Source organism: Equus quagga, chromosome 5, assembly GCF_021613505.1.
Source record: "Equus quagga isolate Etosha38 chromosome 5, UCLA_HA_Equagga_1.0, whole genome shotgun sequence".
Classification (NCBI taxonomy): domain Eukaryota; kingdom Metazoa; phylum Chordata; class Mammalia; order Perissodactyla; family Equidae; genus Equus; species Equus quagga.
In genome coordinates this window covers 66,126,527-66,147,879 of record NC_060271.1, presented here as the reverse complement: position 1 = coordinate 66,147,879, position 21,353 = coordinate 66,126,527, and the positions used below count along the sequence as shown (strand labels likewise).

At 40.1% G+C, this 21,353-nt stretch overlaps 1 protein-coding gene across 2 annotated transcripts in view; it reads left to right on the top strand.

The window, feature by feature from the left end:
- Positions 1 to 21,353, top strand: part of RMND5A (required for meiotic nuclear division 5 homolog A) — a 62,953-nt gene that overhangs the window by 29,550 nt on the left and 12,050 nt on the right. For both annotated transcript variants that reach the window (XM_046660932.1, XM_046660931.1), the window contains exons 3-4: positions 8,891 to 9,025; positions 10,442 to 10,542. In XM_046660932.1, coding sequence (XP_046516888.1) covers positions 8,891 to 9,025; positions 10,442 to 10,542 — 236 coding nt within the window. The remainder of the gene's footprint in view (positions 1 to 8,890; positions 9,026 to 10,441; positions 10,543 to 21,353) is intronic.

The window sequence follows — 21,353 nt, the reverse complement described above, 5'->3', positions numbered from 1 at the left end:
AGCACAACCAGAGGCATTCACAACTAGAATCTACAGCTAGGTACTGGGGTGCTTTGGGGAGAAGAATAAAAAAAAATTTCTTTTAAATTATTAAAAAAATTACTTCTTTATGTATATTAAGGAAAGATTTGAAGGAATTGTTTCATTTGATCTGAGCAGTTACTGTCTGGTGATAGCTATTAAAATTCCAACTTGATATTTACCACAAAATAAAGTTGTCTGTTTTGACAATTTGACATGATCTGTGCTTTGTGCTAACCAGTATGTCTTCCAAAGTCATTTCGTTTCTTTCCTGGTGAATGGACACCTGATAAATTTGTTGGGGCTTAATGGGACTGGGGAATAATTATTAAATGAATCAGTAGAAATCTGAAGGTTTTATTTCAATTAAATGAGGATAGTAGATCAGTGAGGAATCTTTCTTGTTTAGTCTCAAAGATTCTTGCTTTTAGGGTACACTTAGACGTTTAGAGAGTTATGGGCAGATTCCTGAGTTTGTGATAAATTCTGTCATCTTCAGATACTCATTCATTTATTCATTGGAGTGGCCGTCTGGGGAAGAAAATATGGGAGCGTATTTGTGACGTCAGTCACCCTTTTAGGCCTCTACTCTATCTAGTCCAGACGAGCAACAGAGTAGCCCTGTCTCACCATCTCTACTTCCACTGTTCTGGTTGTCATAGACAGCATAAAGATATAATAATACTTTTGCTTAAAACTATTGATGAACTATTAAAAAATCATCCCTCATCAGACAGAATATGATCAGGTGATGTGAAATTAGGGAACCATATCCAAGCAGTTGTGGCTTTTTCTTCAGAGCTAGGGATAGTCTATTTAGTATGTGCATGGAGGTTGTTGCTTCAGCATCTAGGTACTTTGTATTATTTCCATTGTTTAGGTTAAGTGTAGACAATAAAGATGTCTATAAAAAGAAAATGAATAAAAATTAAGACTCTAACAGTAGTTTTCCTTTTTTGTTTTTTGGTCTGAGTAATTTTGAGTCTTAATATGTGTATTTTGTTACACGCTACTGAATTGACATCTAAGAATAGGATAGATCGCTCTCTAAAGAAAAATGTGCTTAATTTTAGAGGGGAGAACTGCTCCTGAATTGTGGTGATTCTCAATGGTAGGAAGTTTCTATTGCAGGTTACTTCCTCCCTGTTCCTGTATGTGCTGTGAAATAATCCCGTGTTGCTTGGACTGTGTTTAAGCGATGGTTGACTAGGATCATAATTTCAGTTAAATCTAAGTGGTCTTGTCTAATTAAATTCATGTGCTTTTAAAAAAAAAGTAAGAGGTTTTTTAGGGGGTAATGCCTATGAAAGATAAAGGAGGCAGAAATAAGACTGGGTAGGGAAAGCTTTCAGGCCACAAGGAAGACTTGTTCTTCCCTCACTCCTGATGTTCAAAGTGGCCTTCTGTCTGAAGATGTTCATTTTCCTTCTGTCTGAAGAACTTACCGTAGCAGTTCTTTTAGAGCAGATCTTCTAGCAACAAATTTAGCTTTCCTTCGTCTGAGAATGTCTTTATTTCATCTTCATTTCTGAAGGGTATTTTCACTTGACATGAAATTCTGGAATGACAATTCTTTTCTTTCAGTACTTTAAAAATATTGTGCCACTTCTTTCTGTTCTTTATGGTGTCTGTTGAGAAAACTGTAGTCATTTGAATCATAGTTCTCCTATAAGCAATGCATCACTTTTCTCTAGCTACTTTCAAGATTTTTCTTTGTCTTTAGTTTTCAGCAGTTTGATAGTGAGGTGTCTGGGTGTGGATTTCATTGAGTTTATCCTTTTAGGAGTTTGCTGAGCTTCTTGAATCTGTAGGTTTATGTGTTTTGCTAAGTTTGGGCAATATTCTTCTAATATTTTTTTATGCTCCACTCTTTTATTCTTCTGGTACTCTGATGACATGAATGTTAGAGCTTTTGTTGTTGTCCCACAGGTCCCTGAGGCTCTGTTCATTTTTTTTTTTAAAGATTTTATTTTTTTCCTTTTTCTCCCCAAAGCCCCCCAGTACATAGTTGTATATTCTTTGTTGTGGGTCCTTCTAGTTGTGGCATGTGGGACACCGCCTCAGCGTGGCTCGATGAGCGGTGCCATGTCCGCGTCCAGGATTCGAACCCACGAAACACTGGGCTGCCTGCAGCGGAGTTCGCAAACTTAACCACTCGGCCACGGGGCCAGCCCCGGCTCTGTTCATTTTTTTCCAATCTGTTTTGTTGTTTAGATCGTTTGTATTGATCTTCACTGGCTTTTTGTGCTGTCACCTCCATTCTGCTATTGAGTCTATCCAGTGAGTTTTTTATTTTGATTACTTTATCTCCTGTATGTTTGCTAAGACTTTCTGTCTTTTGTTTCAAAGTGTTTACCCTTCCTTCTTGGAGCAGTTTTATAACTGCTGTAAAGTCTGATGATTCCAGTATCTGTGTCATCTCAGCATTGGTGTGTCTGTTGAATATCTTTTCCCATGTGAGTTTAGATTTTTCTTGTTCTTTTCTGTAAGCCAAATAATTCTGGATTGTATCCTGGACATTTTTAGTATTATGTGATGAGACTCTGGGTCTTGTTTAAATTCGGTGGAGAATATTGATGGTTTTGTTTTAGTGGCCAATTGAGCTGGTTGAGTTCAGGCTACAAGTTCTGACTAGTTTTCTCTGAATTGTAGTTTAAAAGTCAGCTTCGTTTCCAAAGCCATTCCAGAGCTATTCAGGTAGTCCTGTTTGTGTGCCAACCAGTGGCCATTCTGGGACCTGGAAACTAGATCTGTCCCCTAGGTCAGTTTTCAGTCAGTGGTTTGCTGCTTAGGGTCAGACCCATGCATGTGCAGCTCGAAGGTGAGCCTAGGAACTTTAAGGGAGCACTTTTCTGAGTTCCTCCCTCTCCATGACCTCCCTGGTACTTTATGGTTCTCTGGAGCTACATTTTTGGTCATCCACCTAGAAAGCTGGGGCTTTATTTTCTCTGCTCTCTTGTACATTTACTATTACTATGCCTGTATCTGGGCTAGGTGGTAGAAGGACAGAGAGCAATGATGCACTAGGGGTTTTTGCCCTTCCCTCTTGAGACCATAGCTCCTCTGATCAGAAAGAAATAATCCCTTCTCTCAGAGTTTTAGGTTGCCTGCGGTGGTAGGCAGAATTCTAAAGATATCCTCCCAAGATTCTTGTCCCCTGGTTGTTCAGTCAAACATTAATCTAGGTACTGCTGTGAAGGCACTTTGTGGGTATAATTAAGGTTACTAAGCAGTGAAAATAGGGAGATTTTCTAGGTGAGCCCAGTGTAATTTACGTGAGCCCTTAAAAGCAGCAGAGGTCAGCAGAAAGAGAAGGCAGAGAGATTCAAAGTGAGAGGGATGTCACCTCTGTTGTTGGTTTTGACGGTGGAGGGGGCTCATGAGCTAGGGAATGTGGGTGGCCTCTAGAACTGAGAACAGCCCATACCCTACAGCCAATAAGGAAAACCCCATTCCTACAACTGCATGGGACTGAATTCTGCCAACAACCTGAATGAGCCTGGAAGTGGATTGTTCCCAGATCCTCCAGATGAGAGCCTAGGTCGCTGGCACCTTGATTTTAGCTTTGTGGGACCTGGAGCAGAGAAGCCGCCTGAGCCTGTTGGTTTTCAGACCTGTAGAGCTGTGAGATAGTAAAATTATGTTGTTTTAAGTCTCAGTGAAAACTAATGAGCTAGAGGTGCAAGAAAAATACGTGATGCCCTCATGTCTCTGAGTGGTGGGTGACCCATCCCTGTTCTTCCTACAAGAACTAGAGGACTTCTCCTGGAACTCTCCGTCTACATCCTGGGTGCCCAGTTCGGGGTTTTGGCTCCATTGCACCCAGGCTGAGAGATCTCGGAGGGAGAAAAGTTGTAAACTCACCACTAGTTCTGTGACCTTCTTCCCCAGTCGACTTACTACTTTTCAGTTTTTAGTGTCCTCAAATAGCTGCTCCATTCATTTTGTCCTGATTTCATAACTGCATTCGGTGGGAGAGACAGGGTGGAGAGTGCTTACTCGATCTTACCCCGAACTGAAACGCGCATGTGTGCTTTAAAAAAAAATCTTTTAGTTTATTGTAAAAGGAATATTTAATTACTCTCTATGTGGAGAGGAGTAATCTCCAGTGATAACCTCTGCTAATACTTTAGTGTATATTCTTTTAGATTTTTTCCCTGAGCATTTGCAATTTGTTTTTCTTTTTTTTTTTTTTTTTTTTTTTTAACAAAAATGGATTCATATTTTTGTACAAGTTGCTTTTTTTCACTTAAGGTGTTAGGGACATTTTTCCATGTTAGTAGATACAGAGCAATGAAATCCTTACTTTTTAATTGTAAAGAGGAATACTGGAATAGTAGCAACTACCGTTTCATTCAGCCAATAAAGATGTGTATTAATTTGCTAGGGCTGCTATAGCAAAATACCACAGGCTGGTGGCTTAGGCAGACGCTTATTTCCCCACAGCTCTGGAGACTAGGAGTTCTAAGTCAAGGTGTTGACAGGGTTGGTTTATTCCAAAGCTCTCTCCTTGCCTTGTAGATAGCCATCATCTCCCTATGTCTTCACATGGCATCTTAGTTGTCTTGGGCTGCCATAACAAAATACCACAGACTAGGTGGTTTAAACAATAGAAATTTATTTTTATGCAGTTCTGGAGCCCGGGAAGTCCAAGATCAAGGTGCTGACCAATTCATTTCCTTTTGAGGGCAGACAACCTCCTTCCTGGCTTGCAGATGACTGCTTTGTCACTGTCCTCACATGATGGAGAGAGGTCTGGGGTTTCTTCCTTGTTCTATAAGAGCATCAGCCCTTGGTTTAAGGCCCCATCCTTAATGACTCCGTTTAATCCTTGTCACCTCCTTACAGACTGTCTCTAAGTACCGTCACAGTGGCAGTTAGGGCTACAGTCTAGGGATTTTATGGGGAGACACAGACATTCAGTCTGTAACACATTGTCTTCCCTCTGTACCTGTCTGTCCTAATTTCCTCTTCTTATAAGGATCTCAGTCCTATTGAATTAGAGCCCACCCTAATGACTTGATTTTAACTGGATGAGGTGCAGTCATGTGTCATGTAACCATGTTTCAGTCAATGATGGACCAGATATATGACGGTGGTCCCATATAAGATTAAATGGAGCTAAAGAATTCCTCTTGCCTCGTGATGCTGGTGTAAATAAACCTGTTACACTGCCAATGTTATAAAAGTATAGTACGTGCAATTATGTATAGTATATAATACTTGATAAATGACTATTTACTGGCTTAGGTATTTACTGTACTATTCTTTTTATTGCTATTTTTTTTTATTTTTTTATTTTTATTTTTTTATTTTTTTTTTAAAGATTTTATTTTTTCATTTTTCTCCCCAAAGCCCCCCGGTACATAGTTGTGTATTCTTCGTTGTGGGTTCTTCTAGTTGTGGCATGTGGGACGCTGCCTCAGCGTGGTCTGATGAGCAGTGCCATGTCCGCGCCCAGGATTCGAACTAACGAAACACTGGGCCGCCGGCAGCGGAGCGTGCGAACTTAACCACTCGGCCACGGGGCCAGCCCTTTTATTGCTATTTTAGAGTGTACTCTTTCTACTTACTAAAAAAGTTTACTGTAAAGCAGTGTGCTGTGTTACACTCGTAGCTGCCTTATACATCTTGTGTTCACCATGCCTCTTGATTGCATTATTTTTTCTTGTGCTTGCTTTAATCTCATGTTGTTTTGTTCATCATGGCCCCTAAGCATACAAAATACACTGTTAATGTTTCCGGTAAGAGGCCACGTTGACTGACTGACGTGGAAATGAAATTAAAAGTGATGATGGATTACAAAGGTGGAAAATCAGTGATGGTTATTGCTCACCACTCAGACATGTCCCATTCCACCATACCTATGATCTTGAAGAACAAGAACAGAGTGACAGAAACAGTTAAAGGATCTGCTTCATTGAAGGCAAGGAGACTGACAAAACTTTGAGAAGGGCCTCTATCAGACATGGAGAAACTTCTAATGACTTGGATTGAAGACCAGACACAGAAGTGTATCCCTCTCAGCACCATGATGATCACAGGCAAAGCCAACAGTTTGTTTGCAATGTTGAAAGAAAAGGCTGGACCTGACTACAGTGTTGATTTACTGCTAGCTCTGGGTGGTTTAAACAACTCAAGGATCATTGCTCATTACACGATGTGAAAGTGAGTGGTGAGTCTGCGTGTGCTGATATGAAGGCAGCTGAAGAATTTTTGGAAACTCTAGATAAGCTGATTGTGGAGGAAAATTACTTGCCAGTTTGGATAAAACCTTCTTTTTCTGGAATTGGATACCTTAAAGGACTTTCATTCATAAGGAGGCCAAGTTTGGCAGATTTCAAGTCTTTTAAGGACAGGATAAGTCTCGCTTGGTGGCAGTGTTACAGGCTACAAATTGAAACCATTTGTGATCTGGCACAGTGAGAACCCCAGAGCCTTCAAACACATCTGTCAATAGACACGCGCTGCTGCGTAAGACAGGAGCAATAAGAAGTCATGGATGACCCAGCTCCTGTTCCAAGGTGGCCTCCTGAACTGCTGTGCCAGCGAAATGGAGAAATATCATTTGGAGAATAACATACCTTTCAAGATTTTGCTTATTGTTGATAATTCTCCCAGACATCCTCCTGTTATTGATTATATTCCTCCCAATATCAGAGCAGTGTTTCTCCTTCCAGACACCACCTCTTTGATCCAACCAGCGAATCAAGGAGTTACAGCAGCTTTTGAGGCCTACAACCTGAGGAGGACCTTTGCCAGGCCATTGCTGCAACTGAGGAAGACACTGAGAAGATACTGATGCAATTCTGGAAGGGTTACAACATCTATGAATGCATCAAGAACCTTGCTTGGCTTGGCATGGTATCACCAAGGAGTATGTGAATAGCATCTGGAAAAAGACACTCAAGAGGTTTGTCCATGACTTCAAAGGATTTGCCAAGTATGAGGAGGTTTCAGAAATCCACAAGGCTGTGGTTGAGGTGGCAAACACACCAACGTTAATCTTAGTATGCATTAGGATGACATTGAGTAGCTCCCAGAGGCTGTTCCTGAGGAATTGGCTAATGAGTTGTTGGAACTGGAACAGGAACACACAGCTAAAGAAGAGTCAAGACAAAAGGAACCTGCTGGAGAAGTAAAAGAAGAATAACCTCCAAGAAAATTCATAGTAAGGGGTTTAGCAGAAGCTTTTGCAAACCTCAGCAGGCTCCTTAAACAGTTTAAAAATATGGACCTCAACACCAAGAGGTTTTCATTAATACAGAGGAATGTTCATGGTGCATTATCTGTTTACAAGCAAATCTATGATGAAAAAAGAAAAAAGCCAAGGAAACTACCATGGACATATTTCTGAAGAATGACACCTTCTCAAGAAGAGCCTGAGGCAGGTCCTTCAGGAGGTGTTCCAGAAGAAGGCATTGTCATCATAGGGGATAACAGCTCCATGTGTGTTACTGCCCCCAAAGACCTTGCAGTAAGACAAGATGTGAAAGTGGAAGACAGTGATATTGATGATCCTGACCTTGTGTAGGCCTCGGCTCATGAGTCTGTGTCTTAATTTTAACAAAAAAGTTTAAAAAGTAAAAAAGAATTTTTTAATTTAAAAACAAAATATTTTTATAGTTGTACAATGTGTGTTTTAAGCTGTTATTACACAAGAGTCAAAAAGTTTAAAAAATTAAAAAGTTTATAAAGTAAAAAGTAGTAAGCTAAAGTTAATTTATTATGGAAAAATGAAGAATTTTTAAAATAAATTTAGTGTCGCCTGGGTGTACAGTGTGTGTAAAGTCTACACTAGTGTATAGTGATGTCCTAGGTCTCCACGTTCACTCACCACTCACCCACTGACTCACCTGGAGCAATTTCCGGTCCTGCAAGCTCCATTCATGGCAAGTACACTGTGCAGGTGTCCCATTTTTTATCTTTTATACCTTATATTTTTATTGTACCTTTTCTATGTTTAGATATGTTTACACAACTACCATGTGTTACAGTTACCTACAGTATTCAGTACAGTAACATGCTGTAGAGGTTTGTAGCCTAGGAGCAATACGCTATACCATATAGCCAAGTGTGTAGTAGGCTGTACCATGCAGGTTTGTGTGAGTGCACATTATGATGTTCCCACAATGATGAAGTCATAACAATGCGTTTGCCAGAAGGTATCCCCATCGTTAAGCAATGCTTGACTGTACTGGGAGTTAGGACTTCAACATAGAAATTTTGAGAGGATGGAATTCAGCCTGTAACAGGGAGGTGCTGTTAATTTCTCAACTTAAGATAAGGAAGCTGAGCTGCAAAGTCCTTGACTGATTTGGCCAAGATCACACAACTAGTAAGAGAACCAGGATTTAAACCCAGGTTGATTGGCTGCAGAGCCTGCTCTCTTAACCACCTGGCCATTCTCCCACCCCCAGCCCTACCCCCACCTTGGCTCTGCAGTTGTTGGGATGTGCCATGATTATTTAACTAAGCGTGTATTGCACATATGGGCCTTCTGTTTTCCTACTAGACACTGCTACATTGAGCATGCTTTTACAAGTATCACTGTACATCTCTGAAAATATTGCTATAGTATAATGCCTAGAAATCAGTTTATTCACAGAAATCATTATTAAATTTATATATTTTTCCAAAATGCCCTCCTAAAATATGTTTACTCTTGCAGCTATAATCAGTGAGAGTGACAGGTTTTAGAAAGGAGTGATGGAAAAAACTACTTCCTGTTGTAGGCTACAGATAAACTTGAATTGGGTACTTATTGAGGGTATCTCAGTGAAATGAAGGCCATTCTTTCTGTTAGGTGGGGTGAAAACCATATAAAGTGATGGATCCTAGACTGTTCACGATTCATTTTCTTTTTCAGAATTTTGACTCTGACATTAGCAGTGTGGGAATAGATGGCTGCTGGCAAGCGGACAGTCAGAGGCTTCTCAATGAGGTGATGGTGGAGCACTTCTTCCGACAAGGAATGCTGGATGTAGCTGAGGAGCTCTGCCAGGTAACACTGTGTCCACGGTGAGAAGAGGAAGCAGAAACAAGGGAGCTCCTTGGAGTTTTTGAGTCATCTTCTAGCCATGCATAGATTTTTACTGTTGTTATTGTCAGGGCTGACCTCATTTAACTAGGAAGTCTTTTTGTTTTATTAGTAAAAAATTGTAGTCCTAGAACTTCTTATTCCAATTGCCTTTTTCTTCTTCCTGCGCCGTAGCATTGGTCCCGGGTCATCAACCAAGGGGTCAGAAGTGATACCACGTTCTCCTTTTCCTCCTTTGATAGGCAAGGTTAGTGTAGCAGAGAAGAAAAGGACAAAGAGCTTTCTGTTTGTTCTTCTGATCTGGCCCAACTTGTAGAATTTTATTTAGCAAATGAATTTCAAGCTAAAGTTTCCTTCAGGTGAGCAGCATTTTCTTTCATTTCTATTAGTCATGAGCTTAGGGATCTCAGAAGAGTTTACCGATAGCACATAGTCATTATAGTAGCAGCTGCCACGTATTGAGTATTTACCGCAAGCCACGCCCTGCTGTAATTCCTCACTGCAGTCTTATGACGTAGGAATTATTGCTCCCATTCACAGATGAGGAATCTGAGGTCTGGAGAAGTAACTTGCACAAGGCCATATAGGTTCTTAGTGAAGGAATTAGGATTCAATCCCAAATTCATGTGTCTTCAAGCTCTGTTCTAAGCCACCATGTACCATTGTATTTTCCCTTTAGAAAAATGAAGGACTGTAAGGATTAAATAATTTAAAACCAATCTGTAAACCAAACTTCTAATCTAAGCCCTGTCTCTTTTAAACAATTCAGATAAATGATAACTCAGGTCTTTCTCTGTACTTTACAGGAATTTCATGTGTGTGTCTGTATAAATTTCCTAAAGTAAATTGTGTCATTCAGGATTAAGTTTGTTTACAAGTAACAAAGACCCAAAATACCAGTGGCTTAAACAAAAGTGACGTTTATTTCTCTTGCACAGAAATAAAAGGTCGTAAGCCATCCGCAGCATGTATGGAAGCTGTGCTCCATGAAGCTCTTGCGGACCTAGGCTCCTTGTAGCTCTATTTCTAAAGTGTTCCCTGTCCTCAGGATAGTAGCCAGAACTCCAGCTACACATTTGGTACTCCAAGAAGGGGCAGAGTACGCGCTTCTATTTCATTGGCCAGAGCTTAAATCTCACAAAGTCCTATTCAACTTTATTCCATATGGTTATGTACCCAGCTAAAATTTAGGAGTCCTACTACTGTGGAAAAGGGGAGAGAATGATACTAGGGCTCAGTCATTAGTCTCTGCCATAGAAATACGTGTTAAAAAGAAATTCTCTCTAATGGCTGGCCCCATATTTTATAATTTAGAATGTGCTTTTACTGTTATCTCTTCGCCCTGATTGCTGCTAACAGAAGCTCTTTCTGTTCTTTCAGGAATCTGGTCTTTCTGTAGACCCAAGTCAGAAGGAACCGTTTGTGGAGTTAAATCGAATATTAGAAGCATTAAAAGTCAGGGTTCTGAGACCAGCTCTGGAGTGAGTTACTGAGTTTGTTTTCTTTTGAATACTTTGAGAGAAGTCTCTATACAAAAATTTAATTAGAAACATGTTAGAGATTTTGAGATATGTATATCTCTCACCTGGGGTAGACTTCAGAGAAATCAAGGGAGAATTATTTTATTTCTTTTAGCTAAGTAAATATGGGGGATGTGCAGTATGAGAAAATGGTTAGAGTTGCTTCACTGATCAGTTGGTCTGAATTCCCATAAGAGAGAAGGGTTTTCTGTGTCTCACTGTAGACCCGCTTTATAACTGAAGTGCTGTGGTTCAGGCCGTCTGAGTTTGATATTTGAACTTCCATAATGCGCAGGGTTCTGTGCCAGCTTCTGAACAATAAATTAATTGGTTATTGGAACTAAGTGGTATGCAAGAAGAGAGCAAACATTGTTATGAAGGAGTTCTATTCTAAATACTGCTTAAAATTTAATGATTCACTGAGCTTGTCGTTGATATGAATTATCTGAAATTACTGAGTAAGCTGTGATAAATAATAGCCTAGAGCAGGGTCAGTGAAGTTTTTTGTAAAGGACCAGATAGTAAATATGTTAGGCTTTGCAAGCCATGAAGTGTCTGTTGCATATTCTTCTCTGTTTTATTTTACAACCCTTTAAAAATGTAAAAAGCCATTTTGGCCATCTGGTGTAGAAAACAAGCAGCAAGCCATATTTGGCCCCTGGCCATAATTTGCTGACCTTTGTTTTAGAATTTTTTAATGCGAGGATTACTGGGTTATTTGTTTAGAAAAGAAAAGCTCATAAAAGGAAGAAACTGGGTGATAGAAGCAGTGATGTTATGAGGGCATGGGCTTAGAATCCTGGTATTTTAAAATTGGGAGTATATGAGGTCGTTGTTACCAGAAAAAAATAGGAAGATCCTTGCTGATTTTTATAAAATGCACGTTTTTTTCCTTCCACTAACCCATTTAATTATTTGAAGCTTAGTTTTCTGTTTCTGATTTTTTTCTCAGTTCTTTGAAAATTTTGCAGAGTTCTAAAACCAGCCCAGATGACTAGGTAGGGGGAGTTTCCTGTGTAAATTCATAAATTATAAATTCCTGTTTAAATTATGAACATGAGGTAGATAGGTACTGTATCTTTAAAGATACATGTCAGTTAAACAGTACCATTGTGCAAGATGCATATTACTTTTATAGTTGTTTTGATTTTTGTTTTTTTAGCAGATTTTAGATTGTGACGCACCTGGGAAATTAAATTCAATCAAGTACCTTTAACACTTCCACACAAAATGTGGAACCGCTGTTCTATTTTCGTATTCCACCTATATGATTAAACATCTGCAAAGGAGAGTGAGGGAGCCTGAATATAAAAATGTGATGGGGCTCCCAGTTGTTTTACAGTGATTTAGAAATAATATTTGAGTTGTTATTCAAGGTAATACTCATTTATCCATTAATTTCTCAGGTTTTTCATCAGACTTCTACTGAGTGCTTACTGTGCATCAGAGACCGTGCTGAGTATTAGGACCGCCTCAGCCCTCAGAGTACTCAAGGCTTTTCCTTTAGAATGAAGGACATTCATAAGACACTTTTAACTTTGTGCTCTTTCTGTGAGATCTAAGTTTCTTTCTGGTAACTATATGATATGTATTAATTATTTCTGTAAATGTTTTTGTTATTTGCAGCCTGAAGCAGTGCCTTTTAGGCAAAGGGAGGACTTGTTTCATCCACTTGATAGTAAGAGTGGAAATTACCTTACAGTGAAAATTATTCATTTCAGTTTTTCTGGGACTATTGCCATGTGGTGGTAATTATAGTTAACTCTTCTTGAGTGCTTATTATGTGCCTAGCATTGTTCTAAGCATTTTACATGCATTAACTTAATCAGTTCTCATAATAACCCAACGAAATAAGTACTCATTTTACAGAGGAGGAGTTGAGGCCTGGAAGGTGCTCCGCGAGAAGAGGATATGGAGGCAAAAGGTTATATGATAGTCACATGATATTCCCTTAATGCTCTCCTCCAAGAGATTCACTTCAGCACATTAGATGGGCCATCAGCAATCCTACAGTAAAGAGACTCATTTAACTTTGTAAAACCCAGTGTTTCCCATGCATATTTGACCAAAGAATCCTTATTCTCCCTCCCCCCATAACACCTATTCAAACCCATAGAATTGGATTTCTATAGAACATAAGTTTAGAGGATGATAGAAATCTTAATAGAAATCTCCATTACAACAATTCAAACGTTTCCAATTCTTGCCTATTACTGGTGGATGCAAAGCAGATATTTATTCAGCATCTTTGATGTGCAAAGCACAGAAAATTCACTTTACTCACCTTGTAGCAAAAGTTGAAAAATGTGGGACATCAGTTTGGGGAATTCTCGTTTAGATAGAAGGGGGAAATATCTTTCAGTTGTGTGGCATCTTCTATTTGTACGTGCTGGGAGGCAGCATCGTGGAACCACCCATGAGGGAAGAGAGGAAGGTGAGAGGCTGCAGTAAGTCCCCCAGGCAGCCCGGGCAGTTGAGGAGGCAGAGGCCAACAAAGGAAAAATACAGATGGAGGCCACAGAAGGACTAGCTGAGAGGGAAGTCTGGGGAGTGGTAGCTGTTAATTGCAAATAATAAGAGACGCTGGGAAGAAGGCAGAAAAGAAGGGTGATATGGCAGAGAGGAGTGGCAGAGGAACAGCTAATTACATATGCAGATCTAGTCAGGACCCTGCCTACTCTTGTTCCTGCTCTTATATTTCTCAGTTTGTGTACAGACTTTTCTTCTCGTCTGGATTGCTTTATCTGTTGTTTGAATTCCTCTTGGAACCTAGCACAGTGTTTAACTTCATTGTAAGCATTCAATAAATGAAATAGTTGGAAGGAGAACTTAAAAGAAACATGACCCCTCCTTCATATGGTAGGTAGAGGCAAAGCCAAAAAATAAGTAGTGTTAACGAGAGAATAACAATAACTTAATACAAAAGAATGGAGAAATATTAGAAAACTAGAAACTGTCCTTGTAGCTATGTGCCAGTTATTGGCATTTTGAAGGAAAGTGCAGTCTTTAGGGGAAGCCAGTTGGTTGCCTTCCTAAAGGTGTTTCAAAGAGTAATATTACCTTGGTGGATTTGCAGCAGTCTACGAGCTGACTTTCAACCTTGCAGACTTGGAAACGTGGTTTTTTCAACACTGAGAGCAGGCCCAGGGGCCTCATAGAGCTTGCTTAGAAGAATTTGTAGTTCTGTTTGCAAAGCCTCAGTAGAATGCCATAAGGGAATGGAAAATAACTGAATGGTTATAAGAAAGAGAGAGAGGGGGAAGTTACAGAATTTTTCACAGAGGAAGAGAGAAAAAATATTTTATTAGTTTAGACCACAGAAGGGTTTTAGATTGGACAGGCCATGAGCAGTATCAGGCTGCTGAAATGTGAGAGGGCTCTGTCTCCATGCCTAGCGATTAGGTGGGGCTAGAAATATAAACCATAGAGGGATGCGAGGTGATCTTCACATTGTGGTTTCTTGGTGGTGTGTATGAATGGTGGTTCTAAGAAAATGCTTGCTGGACTTAGAGAAATTGTAGGATCAGTGAATAAAACACGGTTTATAAGCAGAGAAAGATTTTAGAAAATGAATATGTAGGAAGCAAGCCCAAGTGCCTGATCATAGAACCTTGACTACCCCTGAAATGAGAGTGACAGTGATTAAGCAGTTTCTGGTGTCTGTTCTCTTGTTTTTAGTTTTGGCTTCCTGTAGGTGGGCAGTCTTGCTGATTCAGGCATTTTTTAATAGCCATGTAGAACCACAGAAGAAAGAAGGCTCTGATAGATGTACCTTTGGAGAAAAGGAATCAAGGTTTATAAACAAGTTGCATTTTTTCCAGAATTTGAGTGTGTGTTCTTTTTCTTTTTTGGAGTTTGTGTTTTGTTGAGGGTGGTTCTTTATTCTGAAAGGCAGGAGAGCTGGGTGGAGGGATCCATTTGTAACTCACTCTGCCCGTGCACTGAGTCAGGTGGAGGAAGAGCTACTCTGTTAAAAAGAAGCTAATTGAAAACGGAAAGAGGTGCCCAGTGGAAAGGATGCAGGAGAGAAGATAGCACAATGGAATATCAGGGCCAACAGGGGAAAGATACTTGAGGTGGTAACATCATTTTCTGTTGTCTGTTTGATGTTTGTTGCTTGCAAAAGTTTACTTGAAGTTCCAAGACAGGAGGTGTTCCTCAGGAGGAAGAATAGACATGGCCCTCTCTGTCTGGATACGTCCTCACCAAGGACTTGAGATTACTGGAAATGAGTGGACAAGCCATGACTGTCGAGGAATTGAGAATCTTCTTAAAAAGAAAGGGAAAATTGAAATAAACTATCCCTGAGATTAAGGGTTTAAAAGAATAAGGGGCTAAACTAAGCCAGGAGGGGGAACTACGAGGAAAGACCGTGCGTGCTTGTAAAATGCTGACCCATTATTAATTTAGGTTTATAAAATCTCTTGGTTTTGGGGTAGGAACCTAGCAGTAAATAAGGCAGTCATATTTAAGTACTTTAAAAAAAAAAAATCGCTCATCTGTAGAACCGTCCAGTCTGAAATAGTGGGCACTTGCCACATGCAGCTGCTGGGCACTCCTACCAAACTCTGCGTTACTGAGAGCCTCGTGTAAAGTTGGAGGTGTATGTGTGGTTTATTAAGTAGATTCAGATGTGTGATACTATAGTTTGCGTGGTTTCTTACATGGCATGTAAGAAGGACAAAGATTCATGCCAGCTCTGAGCTGAATGAAATATTGGTACTTCAGTGATGGACTCAACCCGCATCTGAGAAATTACTGCTTGAAAATATCTCAGAAATGAAATGTTAGCTCTCCTTTTCAGTCTCTGAAGCAAAGTTATAGGGTTCTTAATTTTTTTGGCTGAAATTTAATTTTTGTCATTCTCTGAATTTTTTAAGCATTTGATTCAGTCACCAGTAATGTTCAGCCAAGTCTGCACTTGTGGAGTAAATAGGTCATTCATTTCCCTGAACTTTCAGCTTTTACCCCCAAGAATATAGCCCTAAAGGAGACTAGAAAAAGAAGGTATTTATAAGCCTTTAAAAATGCTGTGAAAGGTTGTAGTGGAGTGTGCTGTGGGAATTGGCAAGAGGCGTTATTACCAAAAATAGACACCAACCCAGACTGGCAGAATTGTGAGAGATACACAGAGTAATGCTGTCGCTTCGGTTCCTAGGGGGCAACAGCTAACCATGAAGGTGGAATCTTGTTTTAATTATTTTTGGAATAATCTGGAAATTTTAAGTACAGAACTAACAATGTTCAGAGGCTTGACAATTAGGGTAATTAATGCTTAATGTTTTGTGGGATAATTGTGTAGATGTGGGTTGCTTCTAACTTAGTCACCTAAGTCGGTTGTATTGTTTTGAGGTCTTTTCATGGAAGAGGCACAAAAGTTCTCTTTATTGGAGAAGGCAGTAGCAGTGATCAGAGAGAATTGTGACATTAGTGACCTTACTGGATGTCATTTCTTTTTTGCTCTACAGTGTTTTTCTAACCAAGGAATAGTTCTAAAGCTGACCGTGCTCTTGCGGCCCACATTGGAGATTTGGGAGCAGAATTTTTTTTTTAAATCACAGTGAAGTTATAATTTAACTGAATGTAGTTAGCTTGCTGGTTGTAGTATAGTGGTAGTTGTTTTTTTTTCCTTAATTAAACATCAAAAGTTTTCTGCTGGAAATGCCATTATCCAGAATACGGCCCCCTACTCCCTAATATCTCCGCTAGCTTTTGTGTGTCTTCTGGGCATACGTCTGCCAGTGCTTTGTAGACAGTGGGTTAAGTTTCTGGTGCTGATTGAGGTTTTGTAGTTTTATGTGCTTTGTAGTTTATGGACTTAGTTGTTATCAGGTTTGTTAAGGCTGTGACTATCTTCTACTTCTTGTTGCTCACTGAATCAAATACCCAAACATTAAGCATGAACTTCTAAGAAAGCTTCAGAATTTTTTCAAGGGGATTAACTGATGCATGTGTATCGTCATATTCCCACAAAATTGGTGCTATAAAAATCAAGGTGCTGCTGAGTATTACATGGAAGTGCCCAAGTAACTCTCTTAAATATAATTTTCATATTAAAACTAATGACTTTGAAGAAATGTCAGAGTGTATCCATTCAGTAAACAGAAATTAAATAGCTTCTTATTGAATGTCTAGTTGTGCCAAGCTCTGTGCTCAGTGCTGTAACTACCCTGCTCATTAAATGCCTACAACCCTTTGAGGTGCCCCCATTTTACAATCAGGAAACAGATTTTAGAGAATTAAGTAACAGATTGCCCAAATTCACACAGCAGAGCTCGGGTTTAAGTCCGTGCACATTTGACTTTACTAACCTGTGCTCTTCTTTTTTCTTTTTAAATTATTGACCATTGGTGATTTTGGTTTTTTTTGAGATTGGCACCTGAGCTAAGATCTGTTGCCAGTCTTCCTCTTTTTTCTTTTTTCTCCCCACAGCCCCAGTACATAGTTGTATATCCTAGTTGTAAGTCCTTCTATTTCTTCAGTGTGGGGTGCCGCCACAGCATGGCTTGATGACGATCCGAACTGGCGAAACCCAGGCCGCTGAAGTGGAGTGTGTGAACTTAACCCCTAGGCCACAGGGCCAGCCCCTGCTAAACTGTGGTCTTGATCAGTATACCGCATCCAAAGTAGAGGCATGCCAAGATGAGCGAGACAGAGTCTCTGCCTTAAGAGACCAGAAACTGTCCTAGATTGTGAGACGAGTCATATGAGAGGTTCAAGTGAAGAACGTTTAGAGTTCTGTGGATAAAGGTATTATTAGGAAAGTTGTAGAAAATGAGGTAGTTGAGCCTGGGCATTGAATTTTCAACTCTGTTCTCAGCTGCTCACTTTGTGGTTTGAATGTGCTTTTGCAAAAATTAACTAGCACCTACAGTGGGAGATGGGATCATGGCTTCTACTTTCATAGAGGGAGCAAATCTTCCATCTAGATGGCCCAGCTTGAATTCACCTGCACACATCACTATTGGTGGTAATGTGAGTTGCTAGATAGGTTATCTGAATATGTTTGCATGTTTTTCTTGACCTGCACCTCTCTCTACCTCCATTGTATTCTCCGCAGGCCTATTATTTTCCTCTAATTCTTGACACCATATGACAAAGGCCTCTAATTTATCCTATTGGCCAACCACTGCTTTCTTACCCCCACCCCAGTGTTGCATAACCTTTCCTCTTGGCATAAACTTCTTGGTTTTCCAGCCCAGATTCCCTCCTCTCAGAACAGAAAAGTGGGAGGGCAGAAATCTGGGAGAGAGATAGAAACCAATCTCATTTTCTTTCTTATTTTTTAAGGTTGGTGGATAATAGGCTGTAGACACCCTGGCTTGCTCAGTTCCTCAAACTTAGATCTTTCTCTGTTGTACCATTCTGGGCCTTCCTTGTCTTTATAAAGTAACCTCCTGCTCTAAGGTCCCTATGTACTGTTTCTCCCATTTGTCTTCTCTGTCAAACCTGTTGGCAGTCCTCTCTGCACAATTTCAGTATGCCCAAATTTCATTTACCACTCTTTAGTTAAATAACACCAGTTCCCCAACAACACAGTTCAACTTTCAGTTATGGCAATATATTGTGAATAACTGCATAAAATACAAACTTCTCTGCCAGCTGTTTAGTCCGCAAATCAGTATTAAATAACAGATGGGCATCGTGAGCATAACCAGTCACATCGCGTCTCTCCGAGTCTGTGAATGGTTGGTGACTGCACGTCTGTTGTTCATTTCACCCTCAGACAGCGAGCGTGTGGTCGTATTGCCTCCTCATCTTCCAGTGATGAGCCCATGTGACATATTAGAGAAATGGACAATGGAAAGAGGGACTTAGTCAACAAAGATGAGTTGCCAAAAGTGAAATTGACTGTGATTAGAAAGATTTGAAAATGATGACAGCGAAGTGAACCTAGGCCTACATGAAGCTGTGGTACAAAGCATGTTGAAAAAGTCCTATAGAGGGCCAGCGCGGTGGTGTAGTGGTTAAGTCCATGCACTCCGCTTCGGCAGCCCAGGGTTCACAGGTTCAGATCCTGGGCACAACCTACACACCACTCATCAAGCCTTGCTATGGTGGCATCCCACGTACCAAGTAGAGGAAGATTGGCACAGATGTTAGATGAGTGACAATCTCCCTCAAGCAAAAAGAGGAGGATTGGCAACAGATGTTAGTTCAGGACCAATCTTCCTCACCAAAAAAAAAAAAAAAAAAAGTTCCTGTGAGTATAAAAACCAAAGTTAAGTTGCTTCAACATCTTTTAATTTAAATAAGAAAGCTGCTTATGGTTTAAATGGAGCATTTACTTCTACTTTGGATTGAAGACTATAAAAAACAAAACAAAGCGCTTCCATCAGTTTGGCTAACATTCAGGCCAAAGTGTTGAAGTTAGTTGCCTCATTGAAAGAAAACAATAATAAAGAGATTGAAGAACTTTACTGCCGGTAAAAGATAGTGTCATTGTTTCAGAAGCCATCATAAGTTGACTAATGTTAAGCTGTCTGGGGAGACTGCTAGTGTGGATAAGAATACTGCTATGAAATTTATACCCAGATTCCAAAGATTAGATGAGGCGGGTGTTATGATGGTTGTCAAGGAAGGCAGCCCCATCAAGAACTTACAGAGCAAAAGATGTAGGATCATGAAGTGATCATAAAGGAGATAAAGATAGATAAACTCTCGTATTAGGAGGCAACACAGAGAGTGACTTTAAAACCTATGCTTGTCTGGCCAGTTAACTGTGACCAAGGAATTAGGGTCAAGAAAATACAAATGTGGGTGCCTGGGTACAATGCTGGGGGTAAGAGGAAGAGGGGCTGTTGGTTAAGGGTTTCTGCCTTAAGCTTAAATGTGATTGCACGTGTTGGGGGGCAAAAATGGGGTATGTCATCCTCAGTTTAGAAAATGACATTTTGCTAGGGAGAGAGCAGCTTAGAAATGATTATTCTAATCCCTTGCTTTGTGAGACTTAGGCTTAATATTCAGAAGTTAAATGAAGATAGTACATTGTTTCAGGATAAAGTGATAAGAGATGTTTTTAAGAAACATATGAAAACTTGCGTTCTATGAATTTGGCTTTTGCTTTCTCGCCACACTCCTCCAGCCCCTTTGTGTAATGGATATCTATTTACTTTTCTAAAAGTTTCTTGATGGGAGGACAGGGATTAGCAATACTGGTTTTTTCTGATTATTTTGTAGCCTTGTTTATAGCAAAATTTAAGTGTGTAAAAATAAATTCAAGTAGTAAATTAGGCACTTCGTTGTCTAAATAAACACCTCTAAATAAACACCTTTAAACACCCTAGAAAAGCAGAGTACATATATTTATAGCTAGAAGAGCTTGAATTTGTGATTCATAGCTTGACTTACTTTTAGGAAAAGTAATTTGCAATTATTCTGTTAACTCTTTGGTGAGAAAAGGAAGTTAAGAAATTTTGTTTACTTTTGCATTAGCTTAAAAAAGTTATTACCTTTTAAGTATGAAAATAATATATGTTCATTGTAGAAAACTTGCAAAATATACGATAGCATAGGCTATTTAAAAATGACTGTCCTCTGGACTGCTGCGAGCTGCTCTTCATTCGGGGGTGTCCTCCTGGTGGTCTTAGCCTCTCGTGCTGCTCTGACGGCTGCTGCACTGTGGTTCCTCATAGTCCACGCCTAGCACGTGGTAGACAACTCGTGAAACCCACCGTCCCTGGAGTCATTACTGTTAAAAATTCTGGTGAATGGGGGCCAGCCCCGTGCCCGAGTAGTTAAGTTCACACACTCTGCTTTGGCAGCCCAGGGTTTCGCCGGTTCAGATCCTGGGTGTGGACATGGCACTGCTCCCACATAGCACAACCAGAAGGACCTACAACTAGAATATACAACTATGTCCTGGAGGGGTTTGGGGGGAAGAAGAAGAAGAAAAAAGATTGGCAACAGATGTTAGCTCAGGGCCAATCTTTAAAAGAAAAAATTCTGGTGACTGGAAGTTTTTTTTCTATGTATTACAACTTTTCCCACCTTTAATATTCTATCATGAACATTTGCCTGTGAAAATGAAATAGGTTGTTTTCTCCTTTTGTGAATTGCCTCCTTAAGGTCTTTGCCCTTTTGCTGCGGGCGTTTATCGTGTATTAGAATTTGTAGTCACTCTCTATTAGCTCCCTTCTTTGATTCTACAAACTCTTACACATATACCTCATATCAGGAACAGAACAAAGGAAAAGCTGTGTCTCCTCATTGTTAGTAGGAAAACGTACTTATGCCTTTATGAGTCAGAGGGGGCAGGATAAACTTTTGGTAAGTGATGTGATGTAATGCACTCCTTGGACTGGAAGTTAGGAAGGTGCCTGCTGGACTAGAGACTGCCCAAAGCAAAGTCCTGTTGGTACTGATGTTGGCGTTGGACACTCACAAACATAGCTGCTGGAAGTACCTTGTTGGCGTCAGCAGGATTTACCAGGCTTGGTGTTGCACCTTAACTGCCTTCCTCTTAGATGTGCCAGGCAAGGATCCAAGCCTCACTTCAATTGAAGTAAATATTTCCAAGGTCCAGGTGATTAATTTTAAAAATCACACTGATTTTGTGGTCAGAAGCTTTGTGATTTGACTCTAAGGTGTGGCTGCATCGACAAGCGATTAGAACATTCCTGTGCAGCCCTTCGTGGGAAGGGGAAGAGGCAGTGAAAATGCAGTTGTGTGAAGTCTGATCCCAGTCCGCTGATTCGTTAGGAGTAACTCAGGCGTTTTACTCTTGTAGTTTGTAGAGTTACTCAGAGTTTGTGTCCCTCCTCAGTTCACGT